General features: G+C 37.1%; 1 protein-coding gene across 1 annotated transcript in view; it reads left to right on the top strand.

Annotated features, from left to right (window-relative positions):
* Nucleotides 1-263: 263 nt before the first annotated feature.
* LOC121370807 overlaps nucleotides 264-19,712 on the top strand; it is a 100,040-nt gene continuing 80,591 nt past the window's right edge. Inside the window, exon 1 of the mRNA XM_041496284.1 lies at nucleotides 264-543. Within this exon, the coding sequence (XP_041352218.1) occupies nucleotides 537-543 (7 nt within the window). The 5' untranslated portion in view covers nucleotides 264-536. The remainder of the gene's footprint in view (nucleotides 544-19,712) is intronic.

A 19,712-nucleotide genomic window follows, 5' to 3' on the forward strand; every position in this document is an offset into this window, starting at 1 on the left:
CCGTTCCTACGTGCTGCCACATGTAACTAATATACATACATGCGTGTACAAAAACTATTTTGTTTATTTGTTTCAAAGCATCCAAAGCTGAATAAAACGGTTGGATTTAGTGGATTGATAACATGCAACTTGCAAGAGTTGTCCGTTCTATTTTTGAAACGGACTATAACAAGGAACACGCTAATACGCGATCATCTAAATCCGCCGAACTGTGGGACCCCGCCAGTTACAGTTTATTACTTGTTAGGGAAAACAACTGTTACGCAGTGTGTGCTACTAAAATCACGGTAACTTCGTCAGAGGCGGATTTTAACACCTCCCAGTCATCATTAGTGGATTAATCGGAATACACACCTTCTGTAAAGCGATCGGAAACCATTTTATTAGCAGACACAAACTGTCAACATAGTTTGAGACATTTTTACCTGTGCGTGCGTATTACACACGCTGGCTTGGGGACATGGCTATAGTCGTGCGTGTTCGTTTGTTTCCGATCTTCACGCACGAACTCGGATAGTTAAATACTGTACGACAACATGAGTGGTAAGTCCGTACTTTTTGTAAAATTTATTATAAAATATTTATTGACAGGTTTTTGGTGAATTGAGGAATTCTGTGGAGCATGGGGGGTTTGTGTGTTGAGTTTTTGAAATTCGATAACACAGTAGGTGCATTGTTGTAAGCGTCCAGGTAAATTACATTACGGTTATATGTGTGTGTGTGTGTGTGTGTACCTTAGCATATAGGTGTGTTGATTGAATGAATCACTTGGCCGTCTGCCACCAGGAATGGTACCAATACTAAATTATAAAGAATAAGAATCTATAGGATATGCACACCTGAAAACACCTGTATTCATGGAATGTAGGTAATAATAGCACAAATCATAATGTTATAAGTAAAAATGCGTGACTAGTGTGTGGTAAATTATTGCATCAGGTATTTATATAGAATTAAAGGGAGAACTCAAGATGCAATAACAAGTGCCATTATTCTCATCTCTTGTTTTGTTGTTGTTGTTGTTGTTGTTGTTTTACATTTAATTGTGATAATTAATAAATAAATTTGAATGAAGTTTCTACATATATAATATATAGATGATTAACTTAAAGACTATCTCAATTTTAATATATAGACAACCCTCAGTTTCATCTGTAATCATCATATTACATAGGTTTTACAATAATGTTTTGTTACTTTTTTTTTGGTGTTTTGTTTGTAGGGATTTTTTTTTTTTATTCTATATAAATAGAAAAGAAAATGAATTTCATTTGGTTGTAATTTTTGTTATTTTGTTGAAATAAATGTGTAGTTAATTACATTTCAAATTAAAAAAAAAAAAAAATTGGAGTGAATTGACCATTATGTATCTTTGATATAGCCCCTTTAAAAAATATATTGTTTTACAAAATAGAAATAAAGTAAGGTGACTTTCCAGTTAGTGGCTTGTAAATAAAACAATTAGGAAATTGTATCATATTTCACTGTTGCTATACCTTTTATACCTTTGTACTGGTGCCATATTCATTTTAAGCATTGAGGGGTGGGGGTTGTGGGCAATGCCAGAATATGTATTGACCCCACCAGGTGAAAGGCAGATTGCAGGCACATGTGCAGGGGGTGGGTTTTCAGGTCAAAACCCTCCCATGTTCAAGCTAATTTTTATATTTTTTAAACTACATTTTCTGGGGTAGCGTGTCTCAAACTCCCTACGATGTCGCTCGTCACAGTCAGAACCCACCCTGCTAAAAGTCCTGCATACACACATGAATTAATAACTCAGACTCCCCCACGCCATGTTGACATCTTCTGAAGCCTATGCTGTGCTGTATTCAGTATATTATAATGTACTGTGTCTTCACTTCAAATGATATATATAATATAAATGTATTGACAAAACATTATTAATAACACTTGGTAAGTGATCAACATCACATGTCAAGCAAAATAAAAATGACAGATAGACTGTTGGGCTGGTAGTTACATTTGTTAACTCGTCTGTCAGAATTTTTACAAAAATTTGGCGAGCCGGCGAGTACTTTCTGCACTCCTGGTATTTAATTAACCACAATTTTCTATTAACCAACATGCAGTTATGTGGAACCAAATGTATATAAATAATTTACACATTACATTGTTGAATAAAGGTAAGGTGGTCTGTTAAATGGATGTGGCTCTCATACATATATATACACAACATGAAGTAATTTTAATAATTTGCTTTTGCTATCAACTTCTTCATTCCAAACCTGGGGATTAAATATTAAGACTGCTTGCACACTTCGTGCACGGAATTCCTGCTGTTTTGCAGGGTGTACATTTTGACTGTTTAAGAATTGCATTGTAGGGAGTCTCGGGTGATGAAACATGGAGAGGGCACCTTATCCCCGCTGTGTGTAAATATCACAGCTGTTTACCAAGGTGTCAGAGTAAATGTCCCTCTGCTAGAGTCTCCATTATAGCCACTCTGTGTGAACGCCGGGAGAACGCAAATCACATGTTGCAGCGGTTGTTTACCTGCAGCTACTCCTAGCATGGCATTTTGTGTCCACTGTCTGACTTCTTGACTCCCCGTTGGAAGCATTTCAGAAGTTTTCAATCAGAATGTGTCTGAAAAGATCCTGGTTGCAGGAAGGAAGGAAGAAATGTTTTATTTATAACAGTGGACTGACTGGACTGATTGTTTAATGGGCACATTCAGAGCAAGCTGTTGTGGCGCACACGCCTCTCCTGGGCACAGGTACTGGCCTCAGCCAGTTTCTCTGTCCAGGACAAGAAAAGTGGGGGGGGGGGGGTAGGAGGAGGGACCGCCTGCACTGGCAGGTGCAAGGGAGCACCAGCAGCTCAAGCGTGGTGGGCAACAGGCAGGTGTTTATAACAGTGTATTCAACACATTTTAATTATGGTGATATGGCTTCGGATATATGGTTATGGACCTTACAGATAATGAGAGAGGAAACCTGCAGCTGCCACGCAATTGACTACTCTTTCTGATTAACAGCAATTAATATTTTATATGCAGCATTCCACAGACAGTATAGTACATACCTTGGCCTTTGTTATATACCAGTCATGTTGCACTGACTGGATCGAAAAATAGCACATCCTAGACCGACCACACATACGGCGAGCGCTTTACCACTGGGCCATGTCCCACCCCCTGGTTGCAGGATGTGGTTTAGAGGCTAGAGCTCCTGTCTCAACTTTGATGGGTTAGTGGATCCATACTCTTCGGTAGATCCTTTATGGTATTTCCCATTCCACCATAATTATAAAAGTTGTGGTGTCCTGTCTCCATATTCTAGGACTTTTCACTTCAGTCTTTAACAAGGAACATTTTATTCAGTATCGTCTTGCAATTCGCTACACAATTTTAAAACCTTTTAAAGCATTAGTTGCCAATAAATTTTCAGTTGATGAGAAGCATCACTAATTGAGATTTTGAAAACAAAACATTCCCTCTTTAAACTATTTGGCCATCTGTTCCAAAAAAACATTTTTTTTATTTTTTTCCTAAATAGTCAGAAACCCTTTAGTTTGGCAGCCCATCAAAATTGCTCCAATCACCTTCAACGTTTTGGCTGAGCAGTAATAGTTTATTTTTGGCCTTTATTTTTTTTTGTTCCAGACATTGCAGGTCTTTTTTGGTTTCCTACAAAGTACTCATTCCATATTCTACCCACCTCACACTTACCATCCCCACATCTCCCCGGTTCTAGTGGCTGGCGATGTCAGAAGCTGGACCCATGATGGCCGTGTATGAACCTTAATTGAATATATACATGTATATATATATGCATGGTGATGAAAGGGTTTTCCTCCTCCCTTCCTCTGTGGTAACGTGCATAAAGAAGATCTCTTTGCTGCTCATTGTGATATCTGTACTAGGTTTCTTTTCTGGCTCTTGATGACGGACAACGAAGCTGGGGTTTCTAAAAATAAATATTTATTGTCCCAGATAGTGTAACAGTGACAGGGCTTGTTAGCCCCGAATCACTGCTTTACATACATATCACTGTTCTAGACAACAAAAGAAAAAACTTTAAAAAATAACAAAACTAACTGAAGCTGTATTTTTTACATAACGTCTCACTCCAGACAGTGCACCATGACTGGTACATCAAAGGTTGTGCTATGTGCTATCATGTCTATGGGATGGTGTATATAAAAGATCCCTTTCTGCTAATAGAAAAGAGTAGCCCATGAAGTGGCGACAGCAGGTTTCCTCTCACAATATCTGTGTGGTCCTTAACCATATGTCTGACACCATATAACCGTATAAAACATTTCCTTTTACAAAGTGTGTTTCATGAGTTGCACATGCAGGCTCAGGCTCAGTTGAGGTGCTTGTGTTATAGGATTGGACCCATTCTCTGATTGGGTCTTCCCCATTCCAACCAGTGTACCAGTATATCAAAGGCCATGGTATGTGCTGCCCTGTCAATGGAAATGAATTAATGTTTAACGACACCCCAGCATGGTGTCAATGGAAAGTGCATATAAAAGGTGACTTGCTGATAATGGAAAAATGTAGTGGATTACCTCTAAGACTATGAGTCGAAAATAGTCATACGTTTGATTAATAAATCAATGTGCTCTAGTGGTGTCATTAAAATAGACAAACTTTTAACTTTTTTGTTTTAAACACGTCCAAATTGGCCTAATAAATCAATGTGCTCAAGTGGTGTTGTTAAATTAAACAAACTTGTAACTTTTTTGTTTAACACAATCAAATTGCCCTGTTGGTGCCATTAAAACAAACAAACTTTAATGTTTTGTTTTGAATACATCCTAACTTCCCTTGACTAAATCACTGTGCTCCAGTGGTGTCACTAAAATAAACTTTTTTTGGTTTTTGACAATCCATGTACATCTTAAGTAACACTTTTCTAATAGATTAGACATTTCAAATACATATTATTTTTGTGTTATGATGCATGTAGCACATGGATTGATACGAGAGGGTGCATAATGCATGTTTCCCATCTTTGACACACTGTATGCTCCTCTTAATTTATTTATACAAAATGTAGGTCATCTTTAGAATTGTGGGTGATGTGCATGCACTCGTGCATAGTAGACCTAGAGCTTAACACACTCGACATTTTGTGCTCCCCATTTAAAATTCCTGTAACCTCCCATGTAGCGGATGTAAACTGTGTACACAGGTTTAATATAAAAAGAACCATCATCACTAACCAGTATTGTAAGTGGTGAGGCACTCGCCTAAAGCACAGCCGGTCCAGGATCGATCCTCGATGGTGGGCCCAGTTGGGCTATTTCTCGCTCCAGCCAGTGCTCCACGGCTTGCATATCAAAGGCCATGGTATGTGCTATGCTGTCTGTGAGGTAGTGAATATAAAATATCCCTTGCTACTATTATACAAATTTAGCAGGTTTCCTCTCTAAAGACTACATGTATATGTCATTATCACAAAACGTTTGACATCCAATAGCTGATGATTAATAAATCAGTGTGCTCTAGTGGTGTCATTAAATAAAACAAAAGTTAATATAAAATATATAAGTTAGTATATAAAAAAAAATAAAAAAAAATAAAACAAAAGTTGTTTTTAATAGTGAGTTAGTTTTTTTATTAGTAAACCTATAATTATGTTTTTCCCATTGTGTTGAAAGTCTGGTAATATTGAAGGCTGTGGCATGTCTTTATTATGTGAGAAATTACATGTATATATTTATTTGCATCCAGTCAAAAGGAGTAACCTACATGGTGATATCAGGTTTCTTTTCTCATAGCAGTATTTGTAACTTGTTTCTTGTTGTTTTTAATTATTTTTGTGCTTTTATTCAATTAAGGTTCAAGCACACTGTCCTGGGCACATACCTCAGCTATCTAGTCTGTCTGTCCAGGACAGAGGGTTAGTCGTTAGTGAGAGAGAAGTCAGTATAGTGGCCATACACCTACCCGTTGAGTCATATATTAAACTCACTCTGGGTGGGAGCTGGTATCGGGATGAGAACCTAGTACCTACCAGCCTTAAGTCTAATAGCCTAACTACTACACCACTTCGGCTGGCGTAACTGTTACTGCCATGGTCAGGTACATTTTAGAGTATTGTTAAAACATTCTTTTTCTTTTCTTTTTTCCCTGTATGAGATTTCCTGCTTGGAATACCATGTGTACTGAAGTAACTGGAACACTAAAGTACACTGTTGACTTTCCTTTTGTTATTTATAAGCCATCTGACCCATAATGCCTTGTTTGCCTGCTTATTTATCCTCAAAGAGAACCTGATAATGCTTCTAATCCAGTCTTTCCCCAGGCTTTGAAACAAATCACCACAGCCTTGAACTGTTAAGAGAGATTGTACAAAGTCGCCTGTCAAGCTTGCCAAATAATTCCTAAACAAACGTAAGTCATGGTAAATGAATGTTTGTTTTAATTTAAATCTCTTTCTCTCCAGACCGGTAAACCTGGCCTGTATCGTTGATTGAATCATTAACCAATTTATCTAGAAAGGCCATGCATTGATTTTCACATTTTTGTGATCATTCTAGAGTGGTCATTTACTTAATTGGTGTTTACTGTGTGTGGGCAGATTGTTTGGTAAGTATATATATAAATATTCACTGGCATAGGAAGTGGGGTGGAGGTGGGGGCAAGGGGTAACATGTGCCCCCACTTACCAGGTATTTTGCTTAATATTTGTTTTATAATAGTGTAAAAGTGTAAATATAAAAGTGTGCCTCCTCCCCCACTTTTTACCACCTTCCTACGCCACTGGTATTATGTGGAAATTCATCTAATGTACACAGCTGTGTTGTTAAAAATGAAGGTTTTAGAGATATTCTGTTACTAATTAATTTAGCTGTCACTGACTTAACCCAGTGGTAAACTTTAAGTGCTCCCCTGATGCATGGTCAGTCTGGGATCGATCACCATCAGTGGGCCCATTGGACCATTTCTCGTTCCAACCAGTACACCACAACTGGTATATATATATATATCAAAGGCTGTGGTATGTGCTATCCTGGCTGTGGGATGGTGCATATAAAAATCCCTTGCTACTAATGGAAAAATGTAGCTGGTTTCCTCTCTCCTAACATATCAGAATTAACAATGTTTGATAGCCAGTGATTAATAACTCAATGTGCTCTAGTGGTGTCGTTCTTTCGCTCCAAGACTATCTTTGCAGTTCCAGATGTGATGTCATGTAGGCAGGGGGCCCACTAATATGGCTGACAAGGTCCAACATACATTATGCTGTATAGCAGAGTAGTAATATTCCGGACTCTGCTGTCTATGCATGTTACACCACTGATTATTGATCAATACATTTTTATATCAAAATGGTGTCTATTATCACTGTGTATAAGTGTGCCCTTCCACACTGTTTAAATTCTTAACTTGGCCCAAAGTAGATTAAAACAGTCTTGTCATACAATAAAAATTTGTTTATTAATTTGGCATACATGTGATCCTATTGTTCTTGCCTACCACATATATCCAGTTTTTCAAGTAACAGATCAAATTGTTACCATGTGATACAGAATGAAAAGATGTGTAACAGTGTTATACCTGGGCACATAAAACAGTTTAATACAACTAGAAAGCTTTTATAAATGTACATTTTATACAGTTTATCATTTTTTGTCTAGGTCACCTGGGGTCATTTCCTAGGCAGTTAATAACCAACAAAATGGGTCAATGGCCTGGTGAGGTTTTTCTTTAGTGATCTTTGAAGGACGGAAGGAAGGAAGGAATGCACTGACACATTTTAATTACAGAACTTTATATTGTGAGTGACATATGGTTAAGGACCACACAGATAATAAGAGATGAAACCCGCTCCTGTCATGCAGTGGGCTGTTCTTTTGATTAGAAGCAAAGGATCTTTTATATGCAGCATCTCACAGACAGGATACCATTTATCTTACTTCGTTTAAAAAACCCATATCTAGCAATTAAAAGCGAGTTGGATACATTTTTAAACAATAAGTTGTAAAATAATGGTATTAAACAATGTAGCATTCTATTTCTTACATATCTTTAAAAACCAGGTTTAAAATAAATTTTTAAGTCTTTTGTCCAACAAAAACATGTACAGCACTTGTAGAGTTAGTTAACTTATGTGTCCCACACATAAGCGTTAGAGACAGGGGCAGAGGTGGGCAACTGACCCACCCACTCTAGTGTTGGAGCAAAACCTCAAATTTGGGCAAAACGTTTATAGATATTCAGGCAAAATGTCCTAACCTGAAACATTTTTATCATGTATTTGCACCATTCTACCCTCAAAATTAGTTGTAATCCATGTGATTCATTGGTATCCAGATTCAGGCATTTTCATTTAATTCAGGCTAAAACCAGCCTGCCCCTTCCCCCTTACATAAATGGGAGCTTGTATGCACACTAATCAGTTCAGATTACATCACATGTCACTGAGCAATCAGTTTTGGATGGTATGGCTCTGGTGACCAGGTCGTCAAACACCAGTACATCTCAAAAGTGATCTCCAACATATGATCTACAGAGGGTCATATCTTACATGGGTGTATACGTAAGAAAGTACATTACACTGCCTTTGTTACATCGGTTGTGGAGCACAGGTTGGTACGAGAAATAGCCCAGTGGGTCATATCTTACATGGGTGTATAGTAAGAAAGTACATTACACTGCCTTTGTTACGTCGGTTGTGGAGCACAGGTTGGTACGAGAAATAGCCCAGTGGGTCATATCTTACATGAGTGTATAGTAAGAAAGTACATTACACTGCCTTTGTTACATCGGTTGTGGAGCACAGGTTGGTACGAGAAATAGCCCAGTGGGTCATCTCTTACATGAGTGTATAGTAAGAAAGTACATTACACTGCCTTTGTTACATCGGTTGTGGAGCACAGGTTGGTACGAGAAATAGCCCAGTGGGTCATATCTTACATGAGTGTATAGTAAGAAAGTACATTACACTGCCTTTGTTACATCGGTTGTGGAGCACAGGTTGGTACGAGAAATAGCCCAGTGGGTCATATCTTACATGGGTGTATACGTAAGAAAGTACATTACACTGCCTTTGTTACATCGGTTGTGGAGCACAGGTTGGTACGAGAAATAGCCCAGTGGGTCATCTCTTACATGGGTGTATAGTAAGAAAGTACATTACACTGCCTTTGTTACATCGGTTGTGGAGCACAGGTTGGTACGAGAAATAGCCCAGTGGGTCATCTCTTACATGGGTGTATAGTAAGAAAGTACATTACACTGCCTTTGTTACATCGGTTGTGGAGCACAGGTTGGTACGAGAAATAGCCCAGTGGGTCATCTGTAACATGGGTGTGTAAGAGAGTACATTACACCGCCTTTGTTACATCGGTTGTGGAGCACTGGTTGGAACGAGAAATAGCCCAGTGGGTCATCTCTAACATGGGTGTGTAAGAGAGTACATTACACCGCCTTTGTTACATCGGTTGTGGAGCACTGATTGGTACGAGAAATAGCCCAGTGGGTCATCTCTAACATGGGTGTGTAAGAGAGTACATTACACCGCCTTTGTTACATCAGTTGTGGAGCATTGGTTGGAATGAGAAATAGCCCAGTGAGCCCACAGACAGGGATCGATCCTAGAACTACATCCTGCTCATCAAAATAAGGACGTACATACAGACTGTATAGCACTGATGTCATGTGCCGTGATTGTTCTCCTTTCTTGCCATTGTGCCCTGAAGATCAGACGTTGTTCACTGCAAAAACAAAATGTTATGGTGCCCTAACTGGTTTTCCACCAGCCCTTCCCATTGTGTGAAATCATTTTTGTCTGAGAAAACGTGATAGTAAGTAATTTGCCTTTGTGCCCCTCATTTGAAGGGAGTAATTTGCATTGGTGTGCCTCCATTTTGACTTGTCCTAATTTTTATTATTAAGCTGAAGGCAACACTAGCTGTGCCTCCCCTCCCCTCCCCCCCCCAAAAAAAAAAATCGACCCCTGTCCCTGTACATATGGCAATCTTTCTCTTGAAAAATGACTTGCAAGTTTTTTCTGGGTATTAGCAGGTAAATTAGCAGGTAAATGTTTATTTTACCTGTCACAATTTCAAGCTTTTTAAAGTGATGGTTTCCAGGGACGTGTAAACCCAAAACCTAATATTACCCCAGCTTGATGTAAAGTATTGTAATTCAAACTTTGATCTTGTCCATGGGTAGGTGTTATAAATGGTTCCTGCTGTGTTATCAGGAATATTCACACATGAGATAATATCATATTACTCTGTGAAGTTTCGGGCTTATAGCCATGCGTCATTTTACTCGAAATTGCATATTATTATTCTAATTTGCTGATGTAACCAATACCTGTCTGTCACTATGTTTTGAACATGCTGAAAAATGCTAGTATGTCGGTATACAGTTTCTTCTCCGATGGTTACATACCACATTCATTGCTGTTGTAGCTTTTCTTTTTCTCTCTCTCATTCTCAGTTGATTTGCCTTGTGTGATGCTGCCCATAGAATAGACGTTGATGAGTAGGTCTTTTCAATTATGACCGTACGAAAGACACCGTGTCATGATCCCTGAGTTGCAGTTTTTGCTTCGTCATGACTAACCTGTCGGCTATTAGGGGTGTATGATTGCTTGATTTCCCAAGCGGAAATTCTCTTGTGTAACACAGGGTGGAATATATATGTCTTAAAGCGAGCTGTTGTTCTGCTCGCATGTCAGTTACACAACTTAAAACTCATGCAAACTGTTGTTCATTTATGTGAAGCAGAAGTTTGTTTTGTTTACTTTATAATGACACCAATAGCACATACTGATTTATTGATTTATATTGATTATTGGAGGTCAAACTTTTGATAATTCTGACATATAGTCTGAGAGGAAACCTGCTACATGTTTTTATTAGCGGTGAGGGATCTTTTATAAGTACTTTACCACTGACAGGACAGCACACACCATAGCCATTGATATACCAGTCTTGGGGCACTGGTTGGGATGGAGGAAAACCCATTCAGAGAATGTGTCCACTGAATGGGTTCGATACTTAGATCAAAGCACCTCAGGTGAGCGCACCCGACTCGGTGGTGTCATGGTTAAGCCATCGGACATAAGGCTGGAAGGTATAGGGTTCGCAGCCCGGTACCGACTCCTACCCAGAGCGAGTTTTAATGACTCGATGGGTAGATGATGTAAGACCACTACACCCTCTTCTCTCTCACTAACCATTAACAACTAACAACTAACCCACAGTCCTGGACAGACAGCCCAGATAGTTGAGACATGTGTGCCCAGGACTGTGCTTGAACCTTAATTGGATATAAACACGAAAATAAGTTAAAAGAAAGAAGAAAGGTGAGTGCTCTACGACTGAGCTAGATGCCCCACCCCAAACATGGTGAAATACAATGTACATGTATATAATATTAACATTTTATTTACTGCTTTATTTGCCAAAATGTCATTAATATTTAATCCCACATTCACAGGGAACAATATTTCAAATTCTTGGATAACTAGAACTCGGGTTAAACAAAACAAAAAGGTAGAAGGTTTACAAAAGATAGAAAAAATACAGTAAACCAGATTCATATACACTATATATCCTCACATACATATATAGTTTAAATACCTATATGCATTTTTATTTAAATCTTGTATTAATTTTAACAGTCAACTATGAAATAATTTTCACTAGATGTTAGATTACCTTGCTTTTAAAAACTTCATAAATGTTACAGGGTTTTTTTCATATTTTTGAAAGGTAAAAGGTGTCTATACAATAAAAAAATTAAAAAAATTGGAATCAAGCATGCAAGTTAGAACAAGCATTTCAAATGTTTTTCATTGCAATATTTTAACCTTTCATGAATTCAGTACAGTTAATTAAGCGAGCCGGACACCGAACACTAGATAGGCAATATTAGTGTTTGTAAACCTAACAACGGTAACACGAATTGTATAATCTGTGAGGCAAATGTGTTAACTTGATGCCAAAGTTTGAGCGGGGCATGTAAACTCCGGGCTCCTGTTTGAGCATGGAACATCTAGCGTAACTATTTGACACCTGTGGACAAACACGCATGTATATGAAAGCGTAAAATCAACTGCGGCTTGTTGAAACGGCACGATGTATCCTCTCCAAGACAAATACTTAACATTTGCTTACAGACTTTCACCAGGGAAGTGAAATTTTACCAACAAATTTGTTTATAACGAAGGTGTCCAATATTGTGAATGTCAACGTAAAGACCTCTCCAGAAGCTGTTCATGATGAACTTTTAGAATTTCCAGTAGGTTTATCACTTAAAAGATGGGCTCTGTATTAGTTAGATGTGTTAATAACCCTACAACTAAGGGTCAAAAAGCATTAAATTGGCTAGTGCTTCATTTGTCAGGGGAAGAAAAAAAAGAAGAGATTTCAAAATTTATGATTCCACACACACACACACACACACTCACTCTCTCTCTCTCTCTCTCTCTCTCTCTCTCTCTCTCTCTCTCTCTCTCTCTCTCTCTCTCTCTCTCTCTCTCTCTCTCTCTCTCTGCTTTAAAAATGTGGAGTGTAAATGTGATGCCACACGATACAAGTGTCCCATATGAGTATAGCCGATTGCATAGCAACTGATGAAATTGTAATGTTGTCTTGTCACAATAGGCTATTCTTGTATCAGGTGGCATGTCCTTAAGATAAATATGTAATGAAGTCAGTAACTGTCTTCAGTCTCGGTTGTTCTTTTTCTGAGGAAAGGTTTTTCTTCATGTTTGTAAAGCAGTTTGAAATTGCATCATTTATAATTCATTTCAAGTTTTTAAAATATGTGGTGTTAAACTGATTTTAACTGTTAAACTCACAAACATGCTGTGCATTAATGTCACACACAGTATTCTTTTCAAAATGCTTTTGTTTTATTGTGCATGCATCCAAGTGAATACAGGCTATGGGTGTGTTTACAAAAGGCTGAAAATATTGTATTCATTCTCTGTTGGGTTTTTACTCTGTTCACAGTTGTGGTTATGTTTGCAAGCAGTTTGAAGTGGCGTCAGTAACGGTTGACATTGCAGAAGAAGAGTAACCAGGACCTGTTTAAATCATCTTTGATAGTTCTGTACTGTTAATATTTGTAGGACTTTCATGGTGGGTGGTCCATTTTTCTCACACGTACCTGTATGTATGTATCGGTAACATGCTCTGGTTCAAAAGCTAATAACACCCATTTCTATGCCAGTATTTCATTAGTTCTGAAGGACTTGTAGTTGTCTAAATATAACACCATTGTTAAACATTTTTATGCTGCCAATTATTTTTGTAAGTGTGTGTGTGTGTGTGTGTGTGTGTGTGTGTGTGTGTGTGTGTAAGTTTTTTTATTGTATAGTTTATAGGTGCTTGAACCATCTTATAATCTATGTCACTAGATCTGTATATGGGCCTGGAATTAAACATGTCTGCATGCCAGTCTGTGCAAATTGATATTCCATGTCTATGTTAAAAATAAATATACAAAATACTATGGGGACATTCTATGCCAAATTGCCAGACTTTTAGAAATCTCCACAGACATCCCCTTCAGATTTTAGTTTTAAAATTCTTTAAATTCTGGAATTTTAAGACTAAATTCCTAAAGGAGTTGCTTGGGGAGATTTCTTCTGGTAGTGGAATGGGATTTATGCAAAAATGTTATCCCTGCAGTTTTCGAGATGTGGCTTGTAGAAATAGGATGCCATGACCTATAACCAATTTTTGTACTCACAAATCACTTTTTAAAATATATTTTTGTGCATATTATGGAGCTCATACATGTATTCTGTGATTGAATATACATATCAAGTTAAAAGTTACCACATTTGGTAACTGAGTTTCAGATTTTCAGAATAATATGTTGTCAGAACAACTATTTAACCAGTATTAAAGTGCTTGAGTGCTTACCTGAGGTGTAATATATCAAGACTCATGACTTTAATAACGTCTATAGATTTTGAGACATGACAACACCATACAAATCACATGCATGTTATGTCATTAAAAATATTGGGTCTAGACCCTAAAGTGTTATAAGCATGGGCCTTAAACTATTATGTGTTTTTCCTATTTCAACCAATGCTTCACAACTTGAATGTTAAAGACTGTGGTATGCACTGTCATGTCTTTAAGAAATTGTATGTAAAAGTCCCTTTGCTGCTAATCTTTGAACCACCATATTTATGGCAGCAGGTTTCTTCTCTCTTTGTCATATGTTAGACACTTAGTACTGTAGCTGCTAATAACACCCAAAAGTGTGTACCCTAGGTAGTAGTATACCAAATAGTATCTTAACCAGGTCAAAGTTCAAAGTGCACCTTACTTTACATAGAGCATTAAATACTGCCACATCTGCTGCTGTTTAGATATGTGACAGGACTTGTTGTCACAGTGTTGTTGCATTCAGTTAGTAAATATCTGTAATTTGGTTTGAAGGAGTATCCATGTACCAGATGTAACTGCTTGAAATATATGCAGCGAGCCAGTAAAATTAAGATGACAATTTTTCTGCTTATAGCTATGTTTATAGTCAAACACATGTTCTGTTATATCCAAAGCTAGCAGCATAATGCACTATTTGTTTCTGATTTACTTTAAGAGTGAGGGGTTTTATCTAGGGTAAGGGGCGGGATTTAGCTCAGTTGGTTGAGTGCTTGCATCGCAGGATCGAACCACCTTGGTGGATCCATTCAATTGATTGGATTTTTTTCTTGTTCCAGCCAGTACACTGCAACTGGACAAAGGCCGTGGTATGTGTTTTCCTGTCTGTGGGAAAATGCATATAAAAGATCCCTTTCTATATTAGAAAAAATGTAGCAGGATTCTTCTGATGATTACATGTCAGAATTACCAAATGTTTGACATTCAATAGCTGATGATTAATTAATCAGTGTGCTCCAGTGGTGTCGTTAAATAAAACAAACTTTATCTAGGATATATGTCAACCTTGGCAATCAACCATAGTAGTCAATATGGCTATGGAGATTTCCATGGTGTTTTCAGTTTTCCGTAGATCTTTTAATTTTCAATGTCACTTTTCTTAATTAACTTGTATGTAGATTGAAACCTTGCATATAGCTGATTCAGTCACATATATTACTGTTGAAATTTTGCATATAGCTGATTCAATCACATATATTACTGTTGAAATTTTGCATATAGCTGATTCAGTCACACATATTACTGTTGAAACCTTGCATATAACTGATTCAATCACATATATTACTATTGCCATCTACCTGTGTATGGGATTTGATTTGGTGGTACATTCAATGTCTAGACCCATAAAACTGCCATTTTATTGTTTCACGCTTAAAAGTATGTTCATTCTCATCATTGTCCACTCGTTAGGACTATTCCACCGTATATTGTCCACACTTAAAAAGTGTACAAATTTATATTGTTTACCTTTGCACATGAAGCAGAAAAAGGATTAGTCTTGCCCAACAGTTTTAGATAGTACCAGGCTATTTGATGTTCGCTGCGTGTATTGTCATAAAAAAAAGCCATAAAAATTAATTTATGTTTGAGTGTTTTGAGAGGACCGGGTGTTGAATTGTCCATGCTGTATGCTCCTTTGTAATTTTGTAAGATTTGTGTGTTTAATGTCATGCACACCTTTTGGACATGGTTTGTGCTCGTAATACATATGGTATGTAACGCCCAGTAATTCCACAATGGTGCATTCACCAGCAAGCCATGAACTTGTAACACTTGTAGGCTCGTAAGCAAATCGTAAAGTTGTAATAAAGGACAGACCATCCAGGCGAATGCTCAAGTTACTGGGGAGGGATTACTCACAGAAGCATGGACATGCCTATTGTGAAATGAAAGGAAAGGAATGATCATTTAACCCTTTCACCCCTAGGTTTCGTTAAATGTAGTGCTCATTCTACTGAGGAGATCTGTTTGCAGAGTTGAAAGGGTTAACAGCACCCCAGCACTAGGCAGATGTTATAATACATTGGCCAATTGTGACATTTAAATTAGAGAAGAAATCTGCTGCCCCCAAATAGGTTATTCTTTCCATTTACATGATATTAGAAAGGGAACTTTTAGATGCACTTATCCAGTTACAAAATGACTGCATATTATTTGATTTAATCAGGGACTAATTGTAGTAATGGGTATTAAACATAGAGCAATTGTGGCACCTATTTTTGAGGTTAAGATACAAAAAAAATCTGTTGACCTCTGATCACCTTCAAGGGTGCACTTTACTTCAGACAAGACCTTGTACATCAGATCATGTACTTACAGAATTTGGGAATTGAAATTCAAGGCTTTAATACAGTTTTGCATATAGTTATAAATAACAAAGGTGATCTGGAGTCTGTACTTTCAAATGTTGATGAACACAGGCTCAGGACCATATATAGTCCAGCCATGAAGGACACTATTCTATCATTTTTCACTAATGGGAGTCAGGAAAATATTCCCATGCTTAAATTATGCCAATAACTAACGATATATGCCACACAAATGACAATGTGATATAACGCTTTTTGAAATGTAGATATGTGTTCATTACTTCCAGACTAAAGCATCCATTAATAAAAGGTTTTCTGTAGTTTTGTGGCTTCGGTTTATTTTAACATACAAAACATGTATGCAGCTCATTTGTAAGTCTCCACTAAATATTGACAACCACACTGCACAGCGGTTGATTGACCTAGTTTGACATTCAGACAACAATACACCTGGTGATCGAATAAGACATAAATGTGACATTTTAATGTTTTATTGCTAATGGGTAAGATATTGGGTCTGTAATGTTCATGTCAAGTAGTGCAGTTTTCTCTCTTCAAATATGTTTTTGACATCATACTGCCTATCAGTCTTCTGTAATTTACAGCATCAGGAGATCATAGCTCAAGGGTAGAGTGCTTACTTATTATAGGTACATTGGGTCATAGGATTAATCAAACATGTCTCCATGATTTAAACTTGTATGTATATCAAAGGTGGTTGTATGTGCTATCCTGTCTGGAAAGGGTATAGAAATATTCATGTATACCAATCAATGTTCCTGTACACCAAATAAAAATGGTCTCAATGATATTGTAGTTTGTAAATGGATGAAATTTTCACACAATTTTCAGTGGCTCATTTGGGTGTGTGGTTTGGGGTTTTTTTGGGGGGTGGGGTTTGGGGTTTCTTTTCTTTTTTTCTTTTATGCTTTTTTTTTAGTTGGGTGTGTGTTTTGTTTCTTTTTGGTTTGAGTAGGGGGGGATGTGTATTTGTTCTAGATTTATAATATTTTAATATATAAATGGATGAAATTGTCTCACAATTTTCAGAGGCTTAATTGTTTGATTTTTTCTTTCTTTCTGTTGTGCGTAGGTGGAGGTAATGATTTTATTTTCAAGATTTATAATATTTTAATATATAAAGTTCATGGCAGAATACCCCCACACAAAAGATAAACAGTATCCCAGTGTGTAACCGGAGTGGTTGGTGTGTTCCCATGGTAATGGTCTTTATTGTGCTGAACATTTTCAAGTATGTTTGACACACACAGCTATGTCCGTGAAATTGTGCCAGTTCACAGCAGTCGTGCCAGAACATATGCTCTTTACGATGTGCCAACCAGAAACCCGATCGTCCATTCAGGGATTAACAATTACCATCTCAAATTAGTTCGCAATAGATTTTTATTTTTTCAATGGGTGGCTTCAACCAGTGGATTTTAAATTATCTCTCCATTTTTTCAGATGGCAATAACAGATATTACACTCATTAAAAGGTGTGTGCCACCAAATCAAATCATATACAGTAAAGTATACTTACAACGAACATGCGTATAACGAACTGATTGTAAAGTCCCGTTTTACCCTGTTTTACCTCCCTATACATTAATAACCATAATAACCAATGTATGTAAATGTGTACAACCAACTACTGCTATAACGAACTAACTATTATGGTCCCTTCCGGTTTGTTACAAGAGTATATTACTGTAGTAGTAACGTGGTTATAACTGCTACATGGAGTATTCCAATGAATATATACACTATGGATATAAATACATATACTATCACTCCTCAGCTTTAAAGTAACTCGGAAAAACTTTGGGGGTTATGCTGCTTGTTTTAAACAAGTATCTTTGACTCAGCTTTAGTTCCTCACACAAATTGTCATACTATTTGTAGTAGGTTTACAGACCAAACGTAACAACATTTTATGACAACAAACACTGTCAAATTTATCACCAATGGCAGGACTGGTAGTTTTAACTTTGGAATGAAAATTTGGGTGCTCTTTGAACTTTGACCCGCTGAGATACTATTTGTTGTACTGCTACCTATTATGGCTCATTTAAAAATTTAAAAAATAGTCATTAAAATTTTGAAAATTTGTTATGATTTGTACTTGTTTATAGATGTAATGCCAAGTTTTTGTACTGTTACAAAAAGCAATTTGAACATTTCTGGAAATTAAGTGTTACTTGATCGAATTAGCTTGGGAAGGAATGATAATAATGCATAATTTAATTTTTATCTTGTTTTTAATGTTTACATCACTGTGAGGAAATCTTGCATCTCAAAAGGATTGATTCATTCCCTGTCAGTGCTTCACAACTGGTGTAACAAAGGCTGTGGTATGTACTATCCTGTCTGGAATGCTGCATATATAGAAGAAAAGTAGCGGGTTTCTTCTAACATTATCTGTGTGGTCCTCTGTAATGCCATATAACCATAATTAAAATGTGTTGAGTATGTCGTTAAATAAAACCTTCCTTTTTTCTTCCTTCAAGTGGACTGGAGTCTGGAGTATTAGCTTTAAGAAATACCTGCCTGGGTGTTACAGGCTATAGGTTTCATATGACCCAGTTGAACGGTTGGGTTATTTCTGCTATATATATATACAACAGCTGCTGATTAAGCAAGTGCAAGGACAGGGATTGAAATAATACATGTATGTAGAGGTTTAGGGGCCATTTGACACACACCCCACACCACCCACCCCCCCCCCCCCCGTGATGAGGCAAGTTAGGGGCAAGTTAGAAGCCATAGGTGCTTAACAATATTTTTTCAAGCTGCCTACTCCAAAATATGGTCACCATTGGCTGTCAGGAACCAGATTATTTCAAACCCTGCAGGGGTGTTGTTATGTTTCTTTTTGTTTTGCCCATGATCCTTCTCACTAACGCTTATGTCTTCATGTTGTTCAGTTTATGGTGGAGGGGGTGCATGTATTTTTGTTCCAAATTTTGAAAATAAATTCATATGATAGTCAGTGACACTGAGCATACATGTAGGTGGTGGTGTTTGGCTTTTTGTCGTGTTTTTTACTCTAAGTATCACTGAATAAATTATGAATAAATTTCTTAATTTTTGTACATAAATCAACTGTTCTAATAGCTGTTACAGTTGGGTGATGCTCGTTAGTTGTGGTTCTCTCTAGATTGTCACTGTTCATGGCATCTGACATTCCTGTAAAATGGACATGTTAATTTCTACATGGTTGTTAAAGAAACTGCTTTGCATTAGCTGCCATTGTAAAATATTTCAGACTAATAGACACTTTTTAATGACTACAATTTTATATTAAGTACATAAATCATTGTCTGTATATGCAATGCTTTTCTTGTTATCCTGTTTGTAGTAGCCTAAATTATATTTTACCTCCAAATAATTTTCTACCTTTTGAAGTTTGAGCAAATGAAAACATCAAGACTATCATATCAGAAACATATTGAATATCCTAAATAGGATTTTTTTTAAAAAGATCTAATTTTAATC

This window comes from Gigantopelta aegis, chromosome 4 (assembly GCF_016097555.1).
Source record: "Gigantopelta aegis isolate Gae_Host chromosome 4, Gae_host_genome, whole genome shotgun sequence".
Lineage (NCBI taxonomy): Eukaryota > Metazoa > Mollusca > Gastropoda > Neomphalida > Peltospiridae > Gigantopelta > Gigantopelta aegis.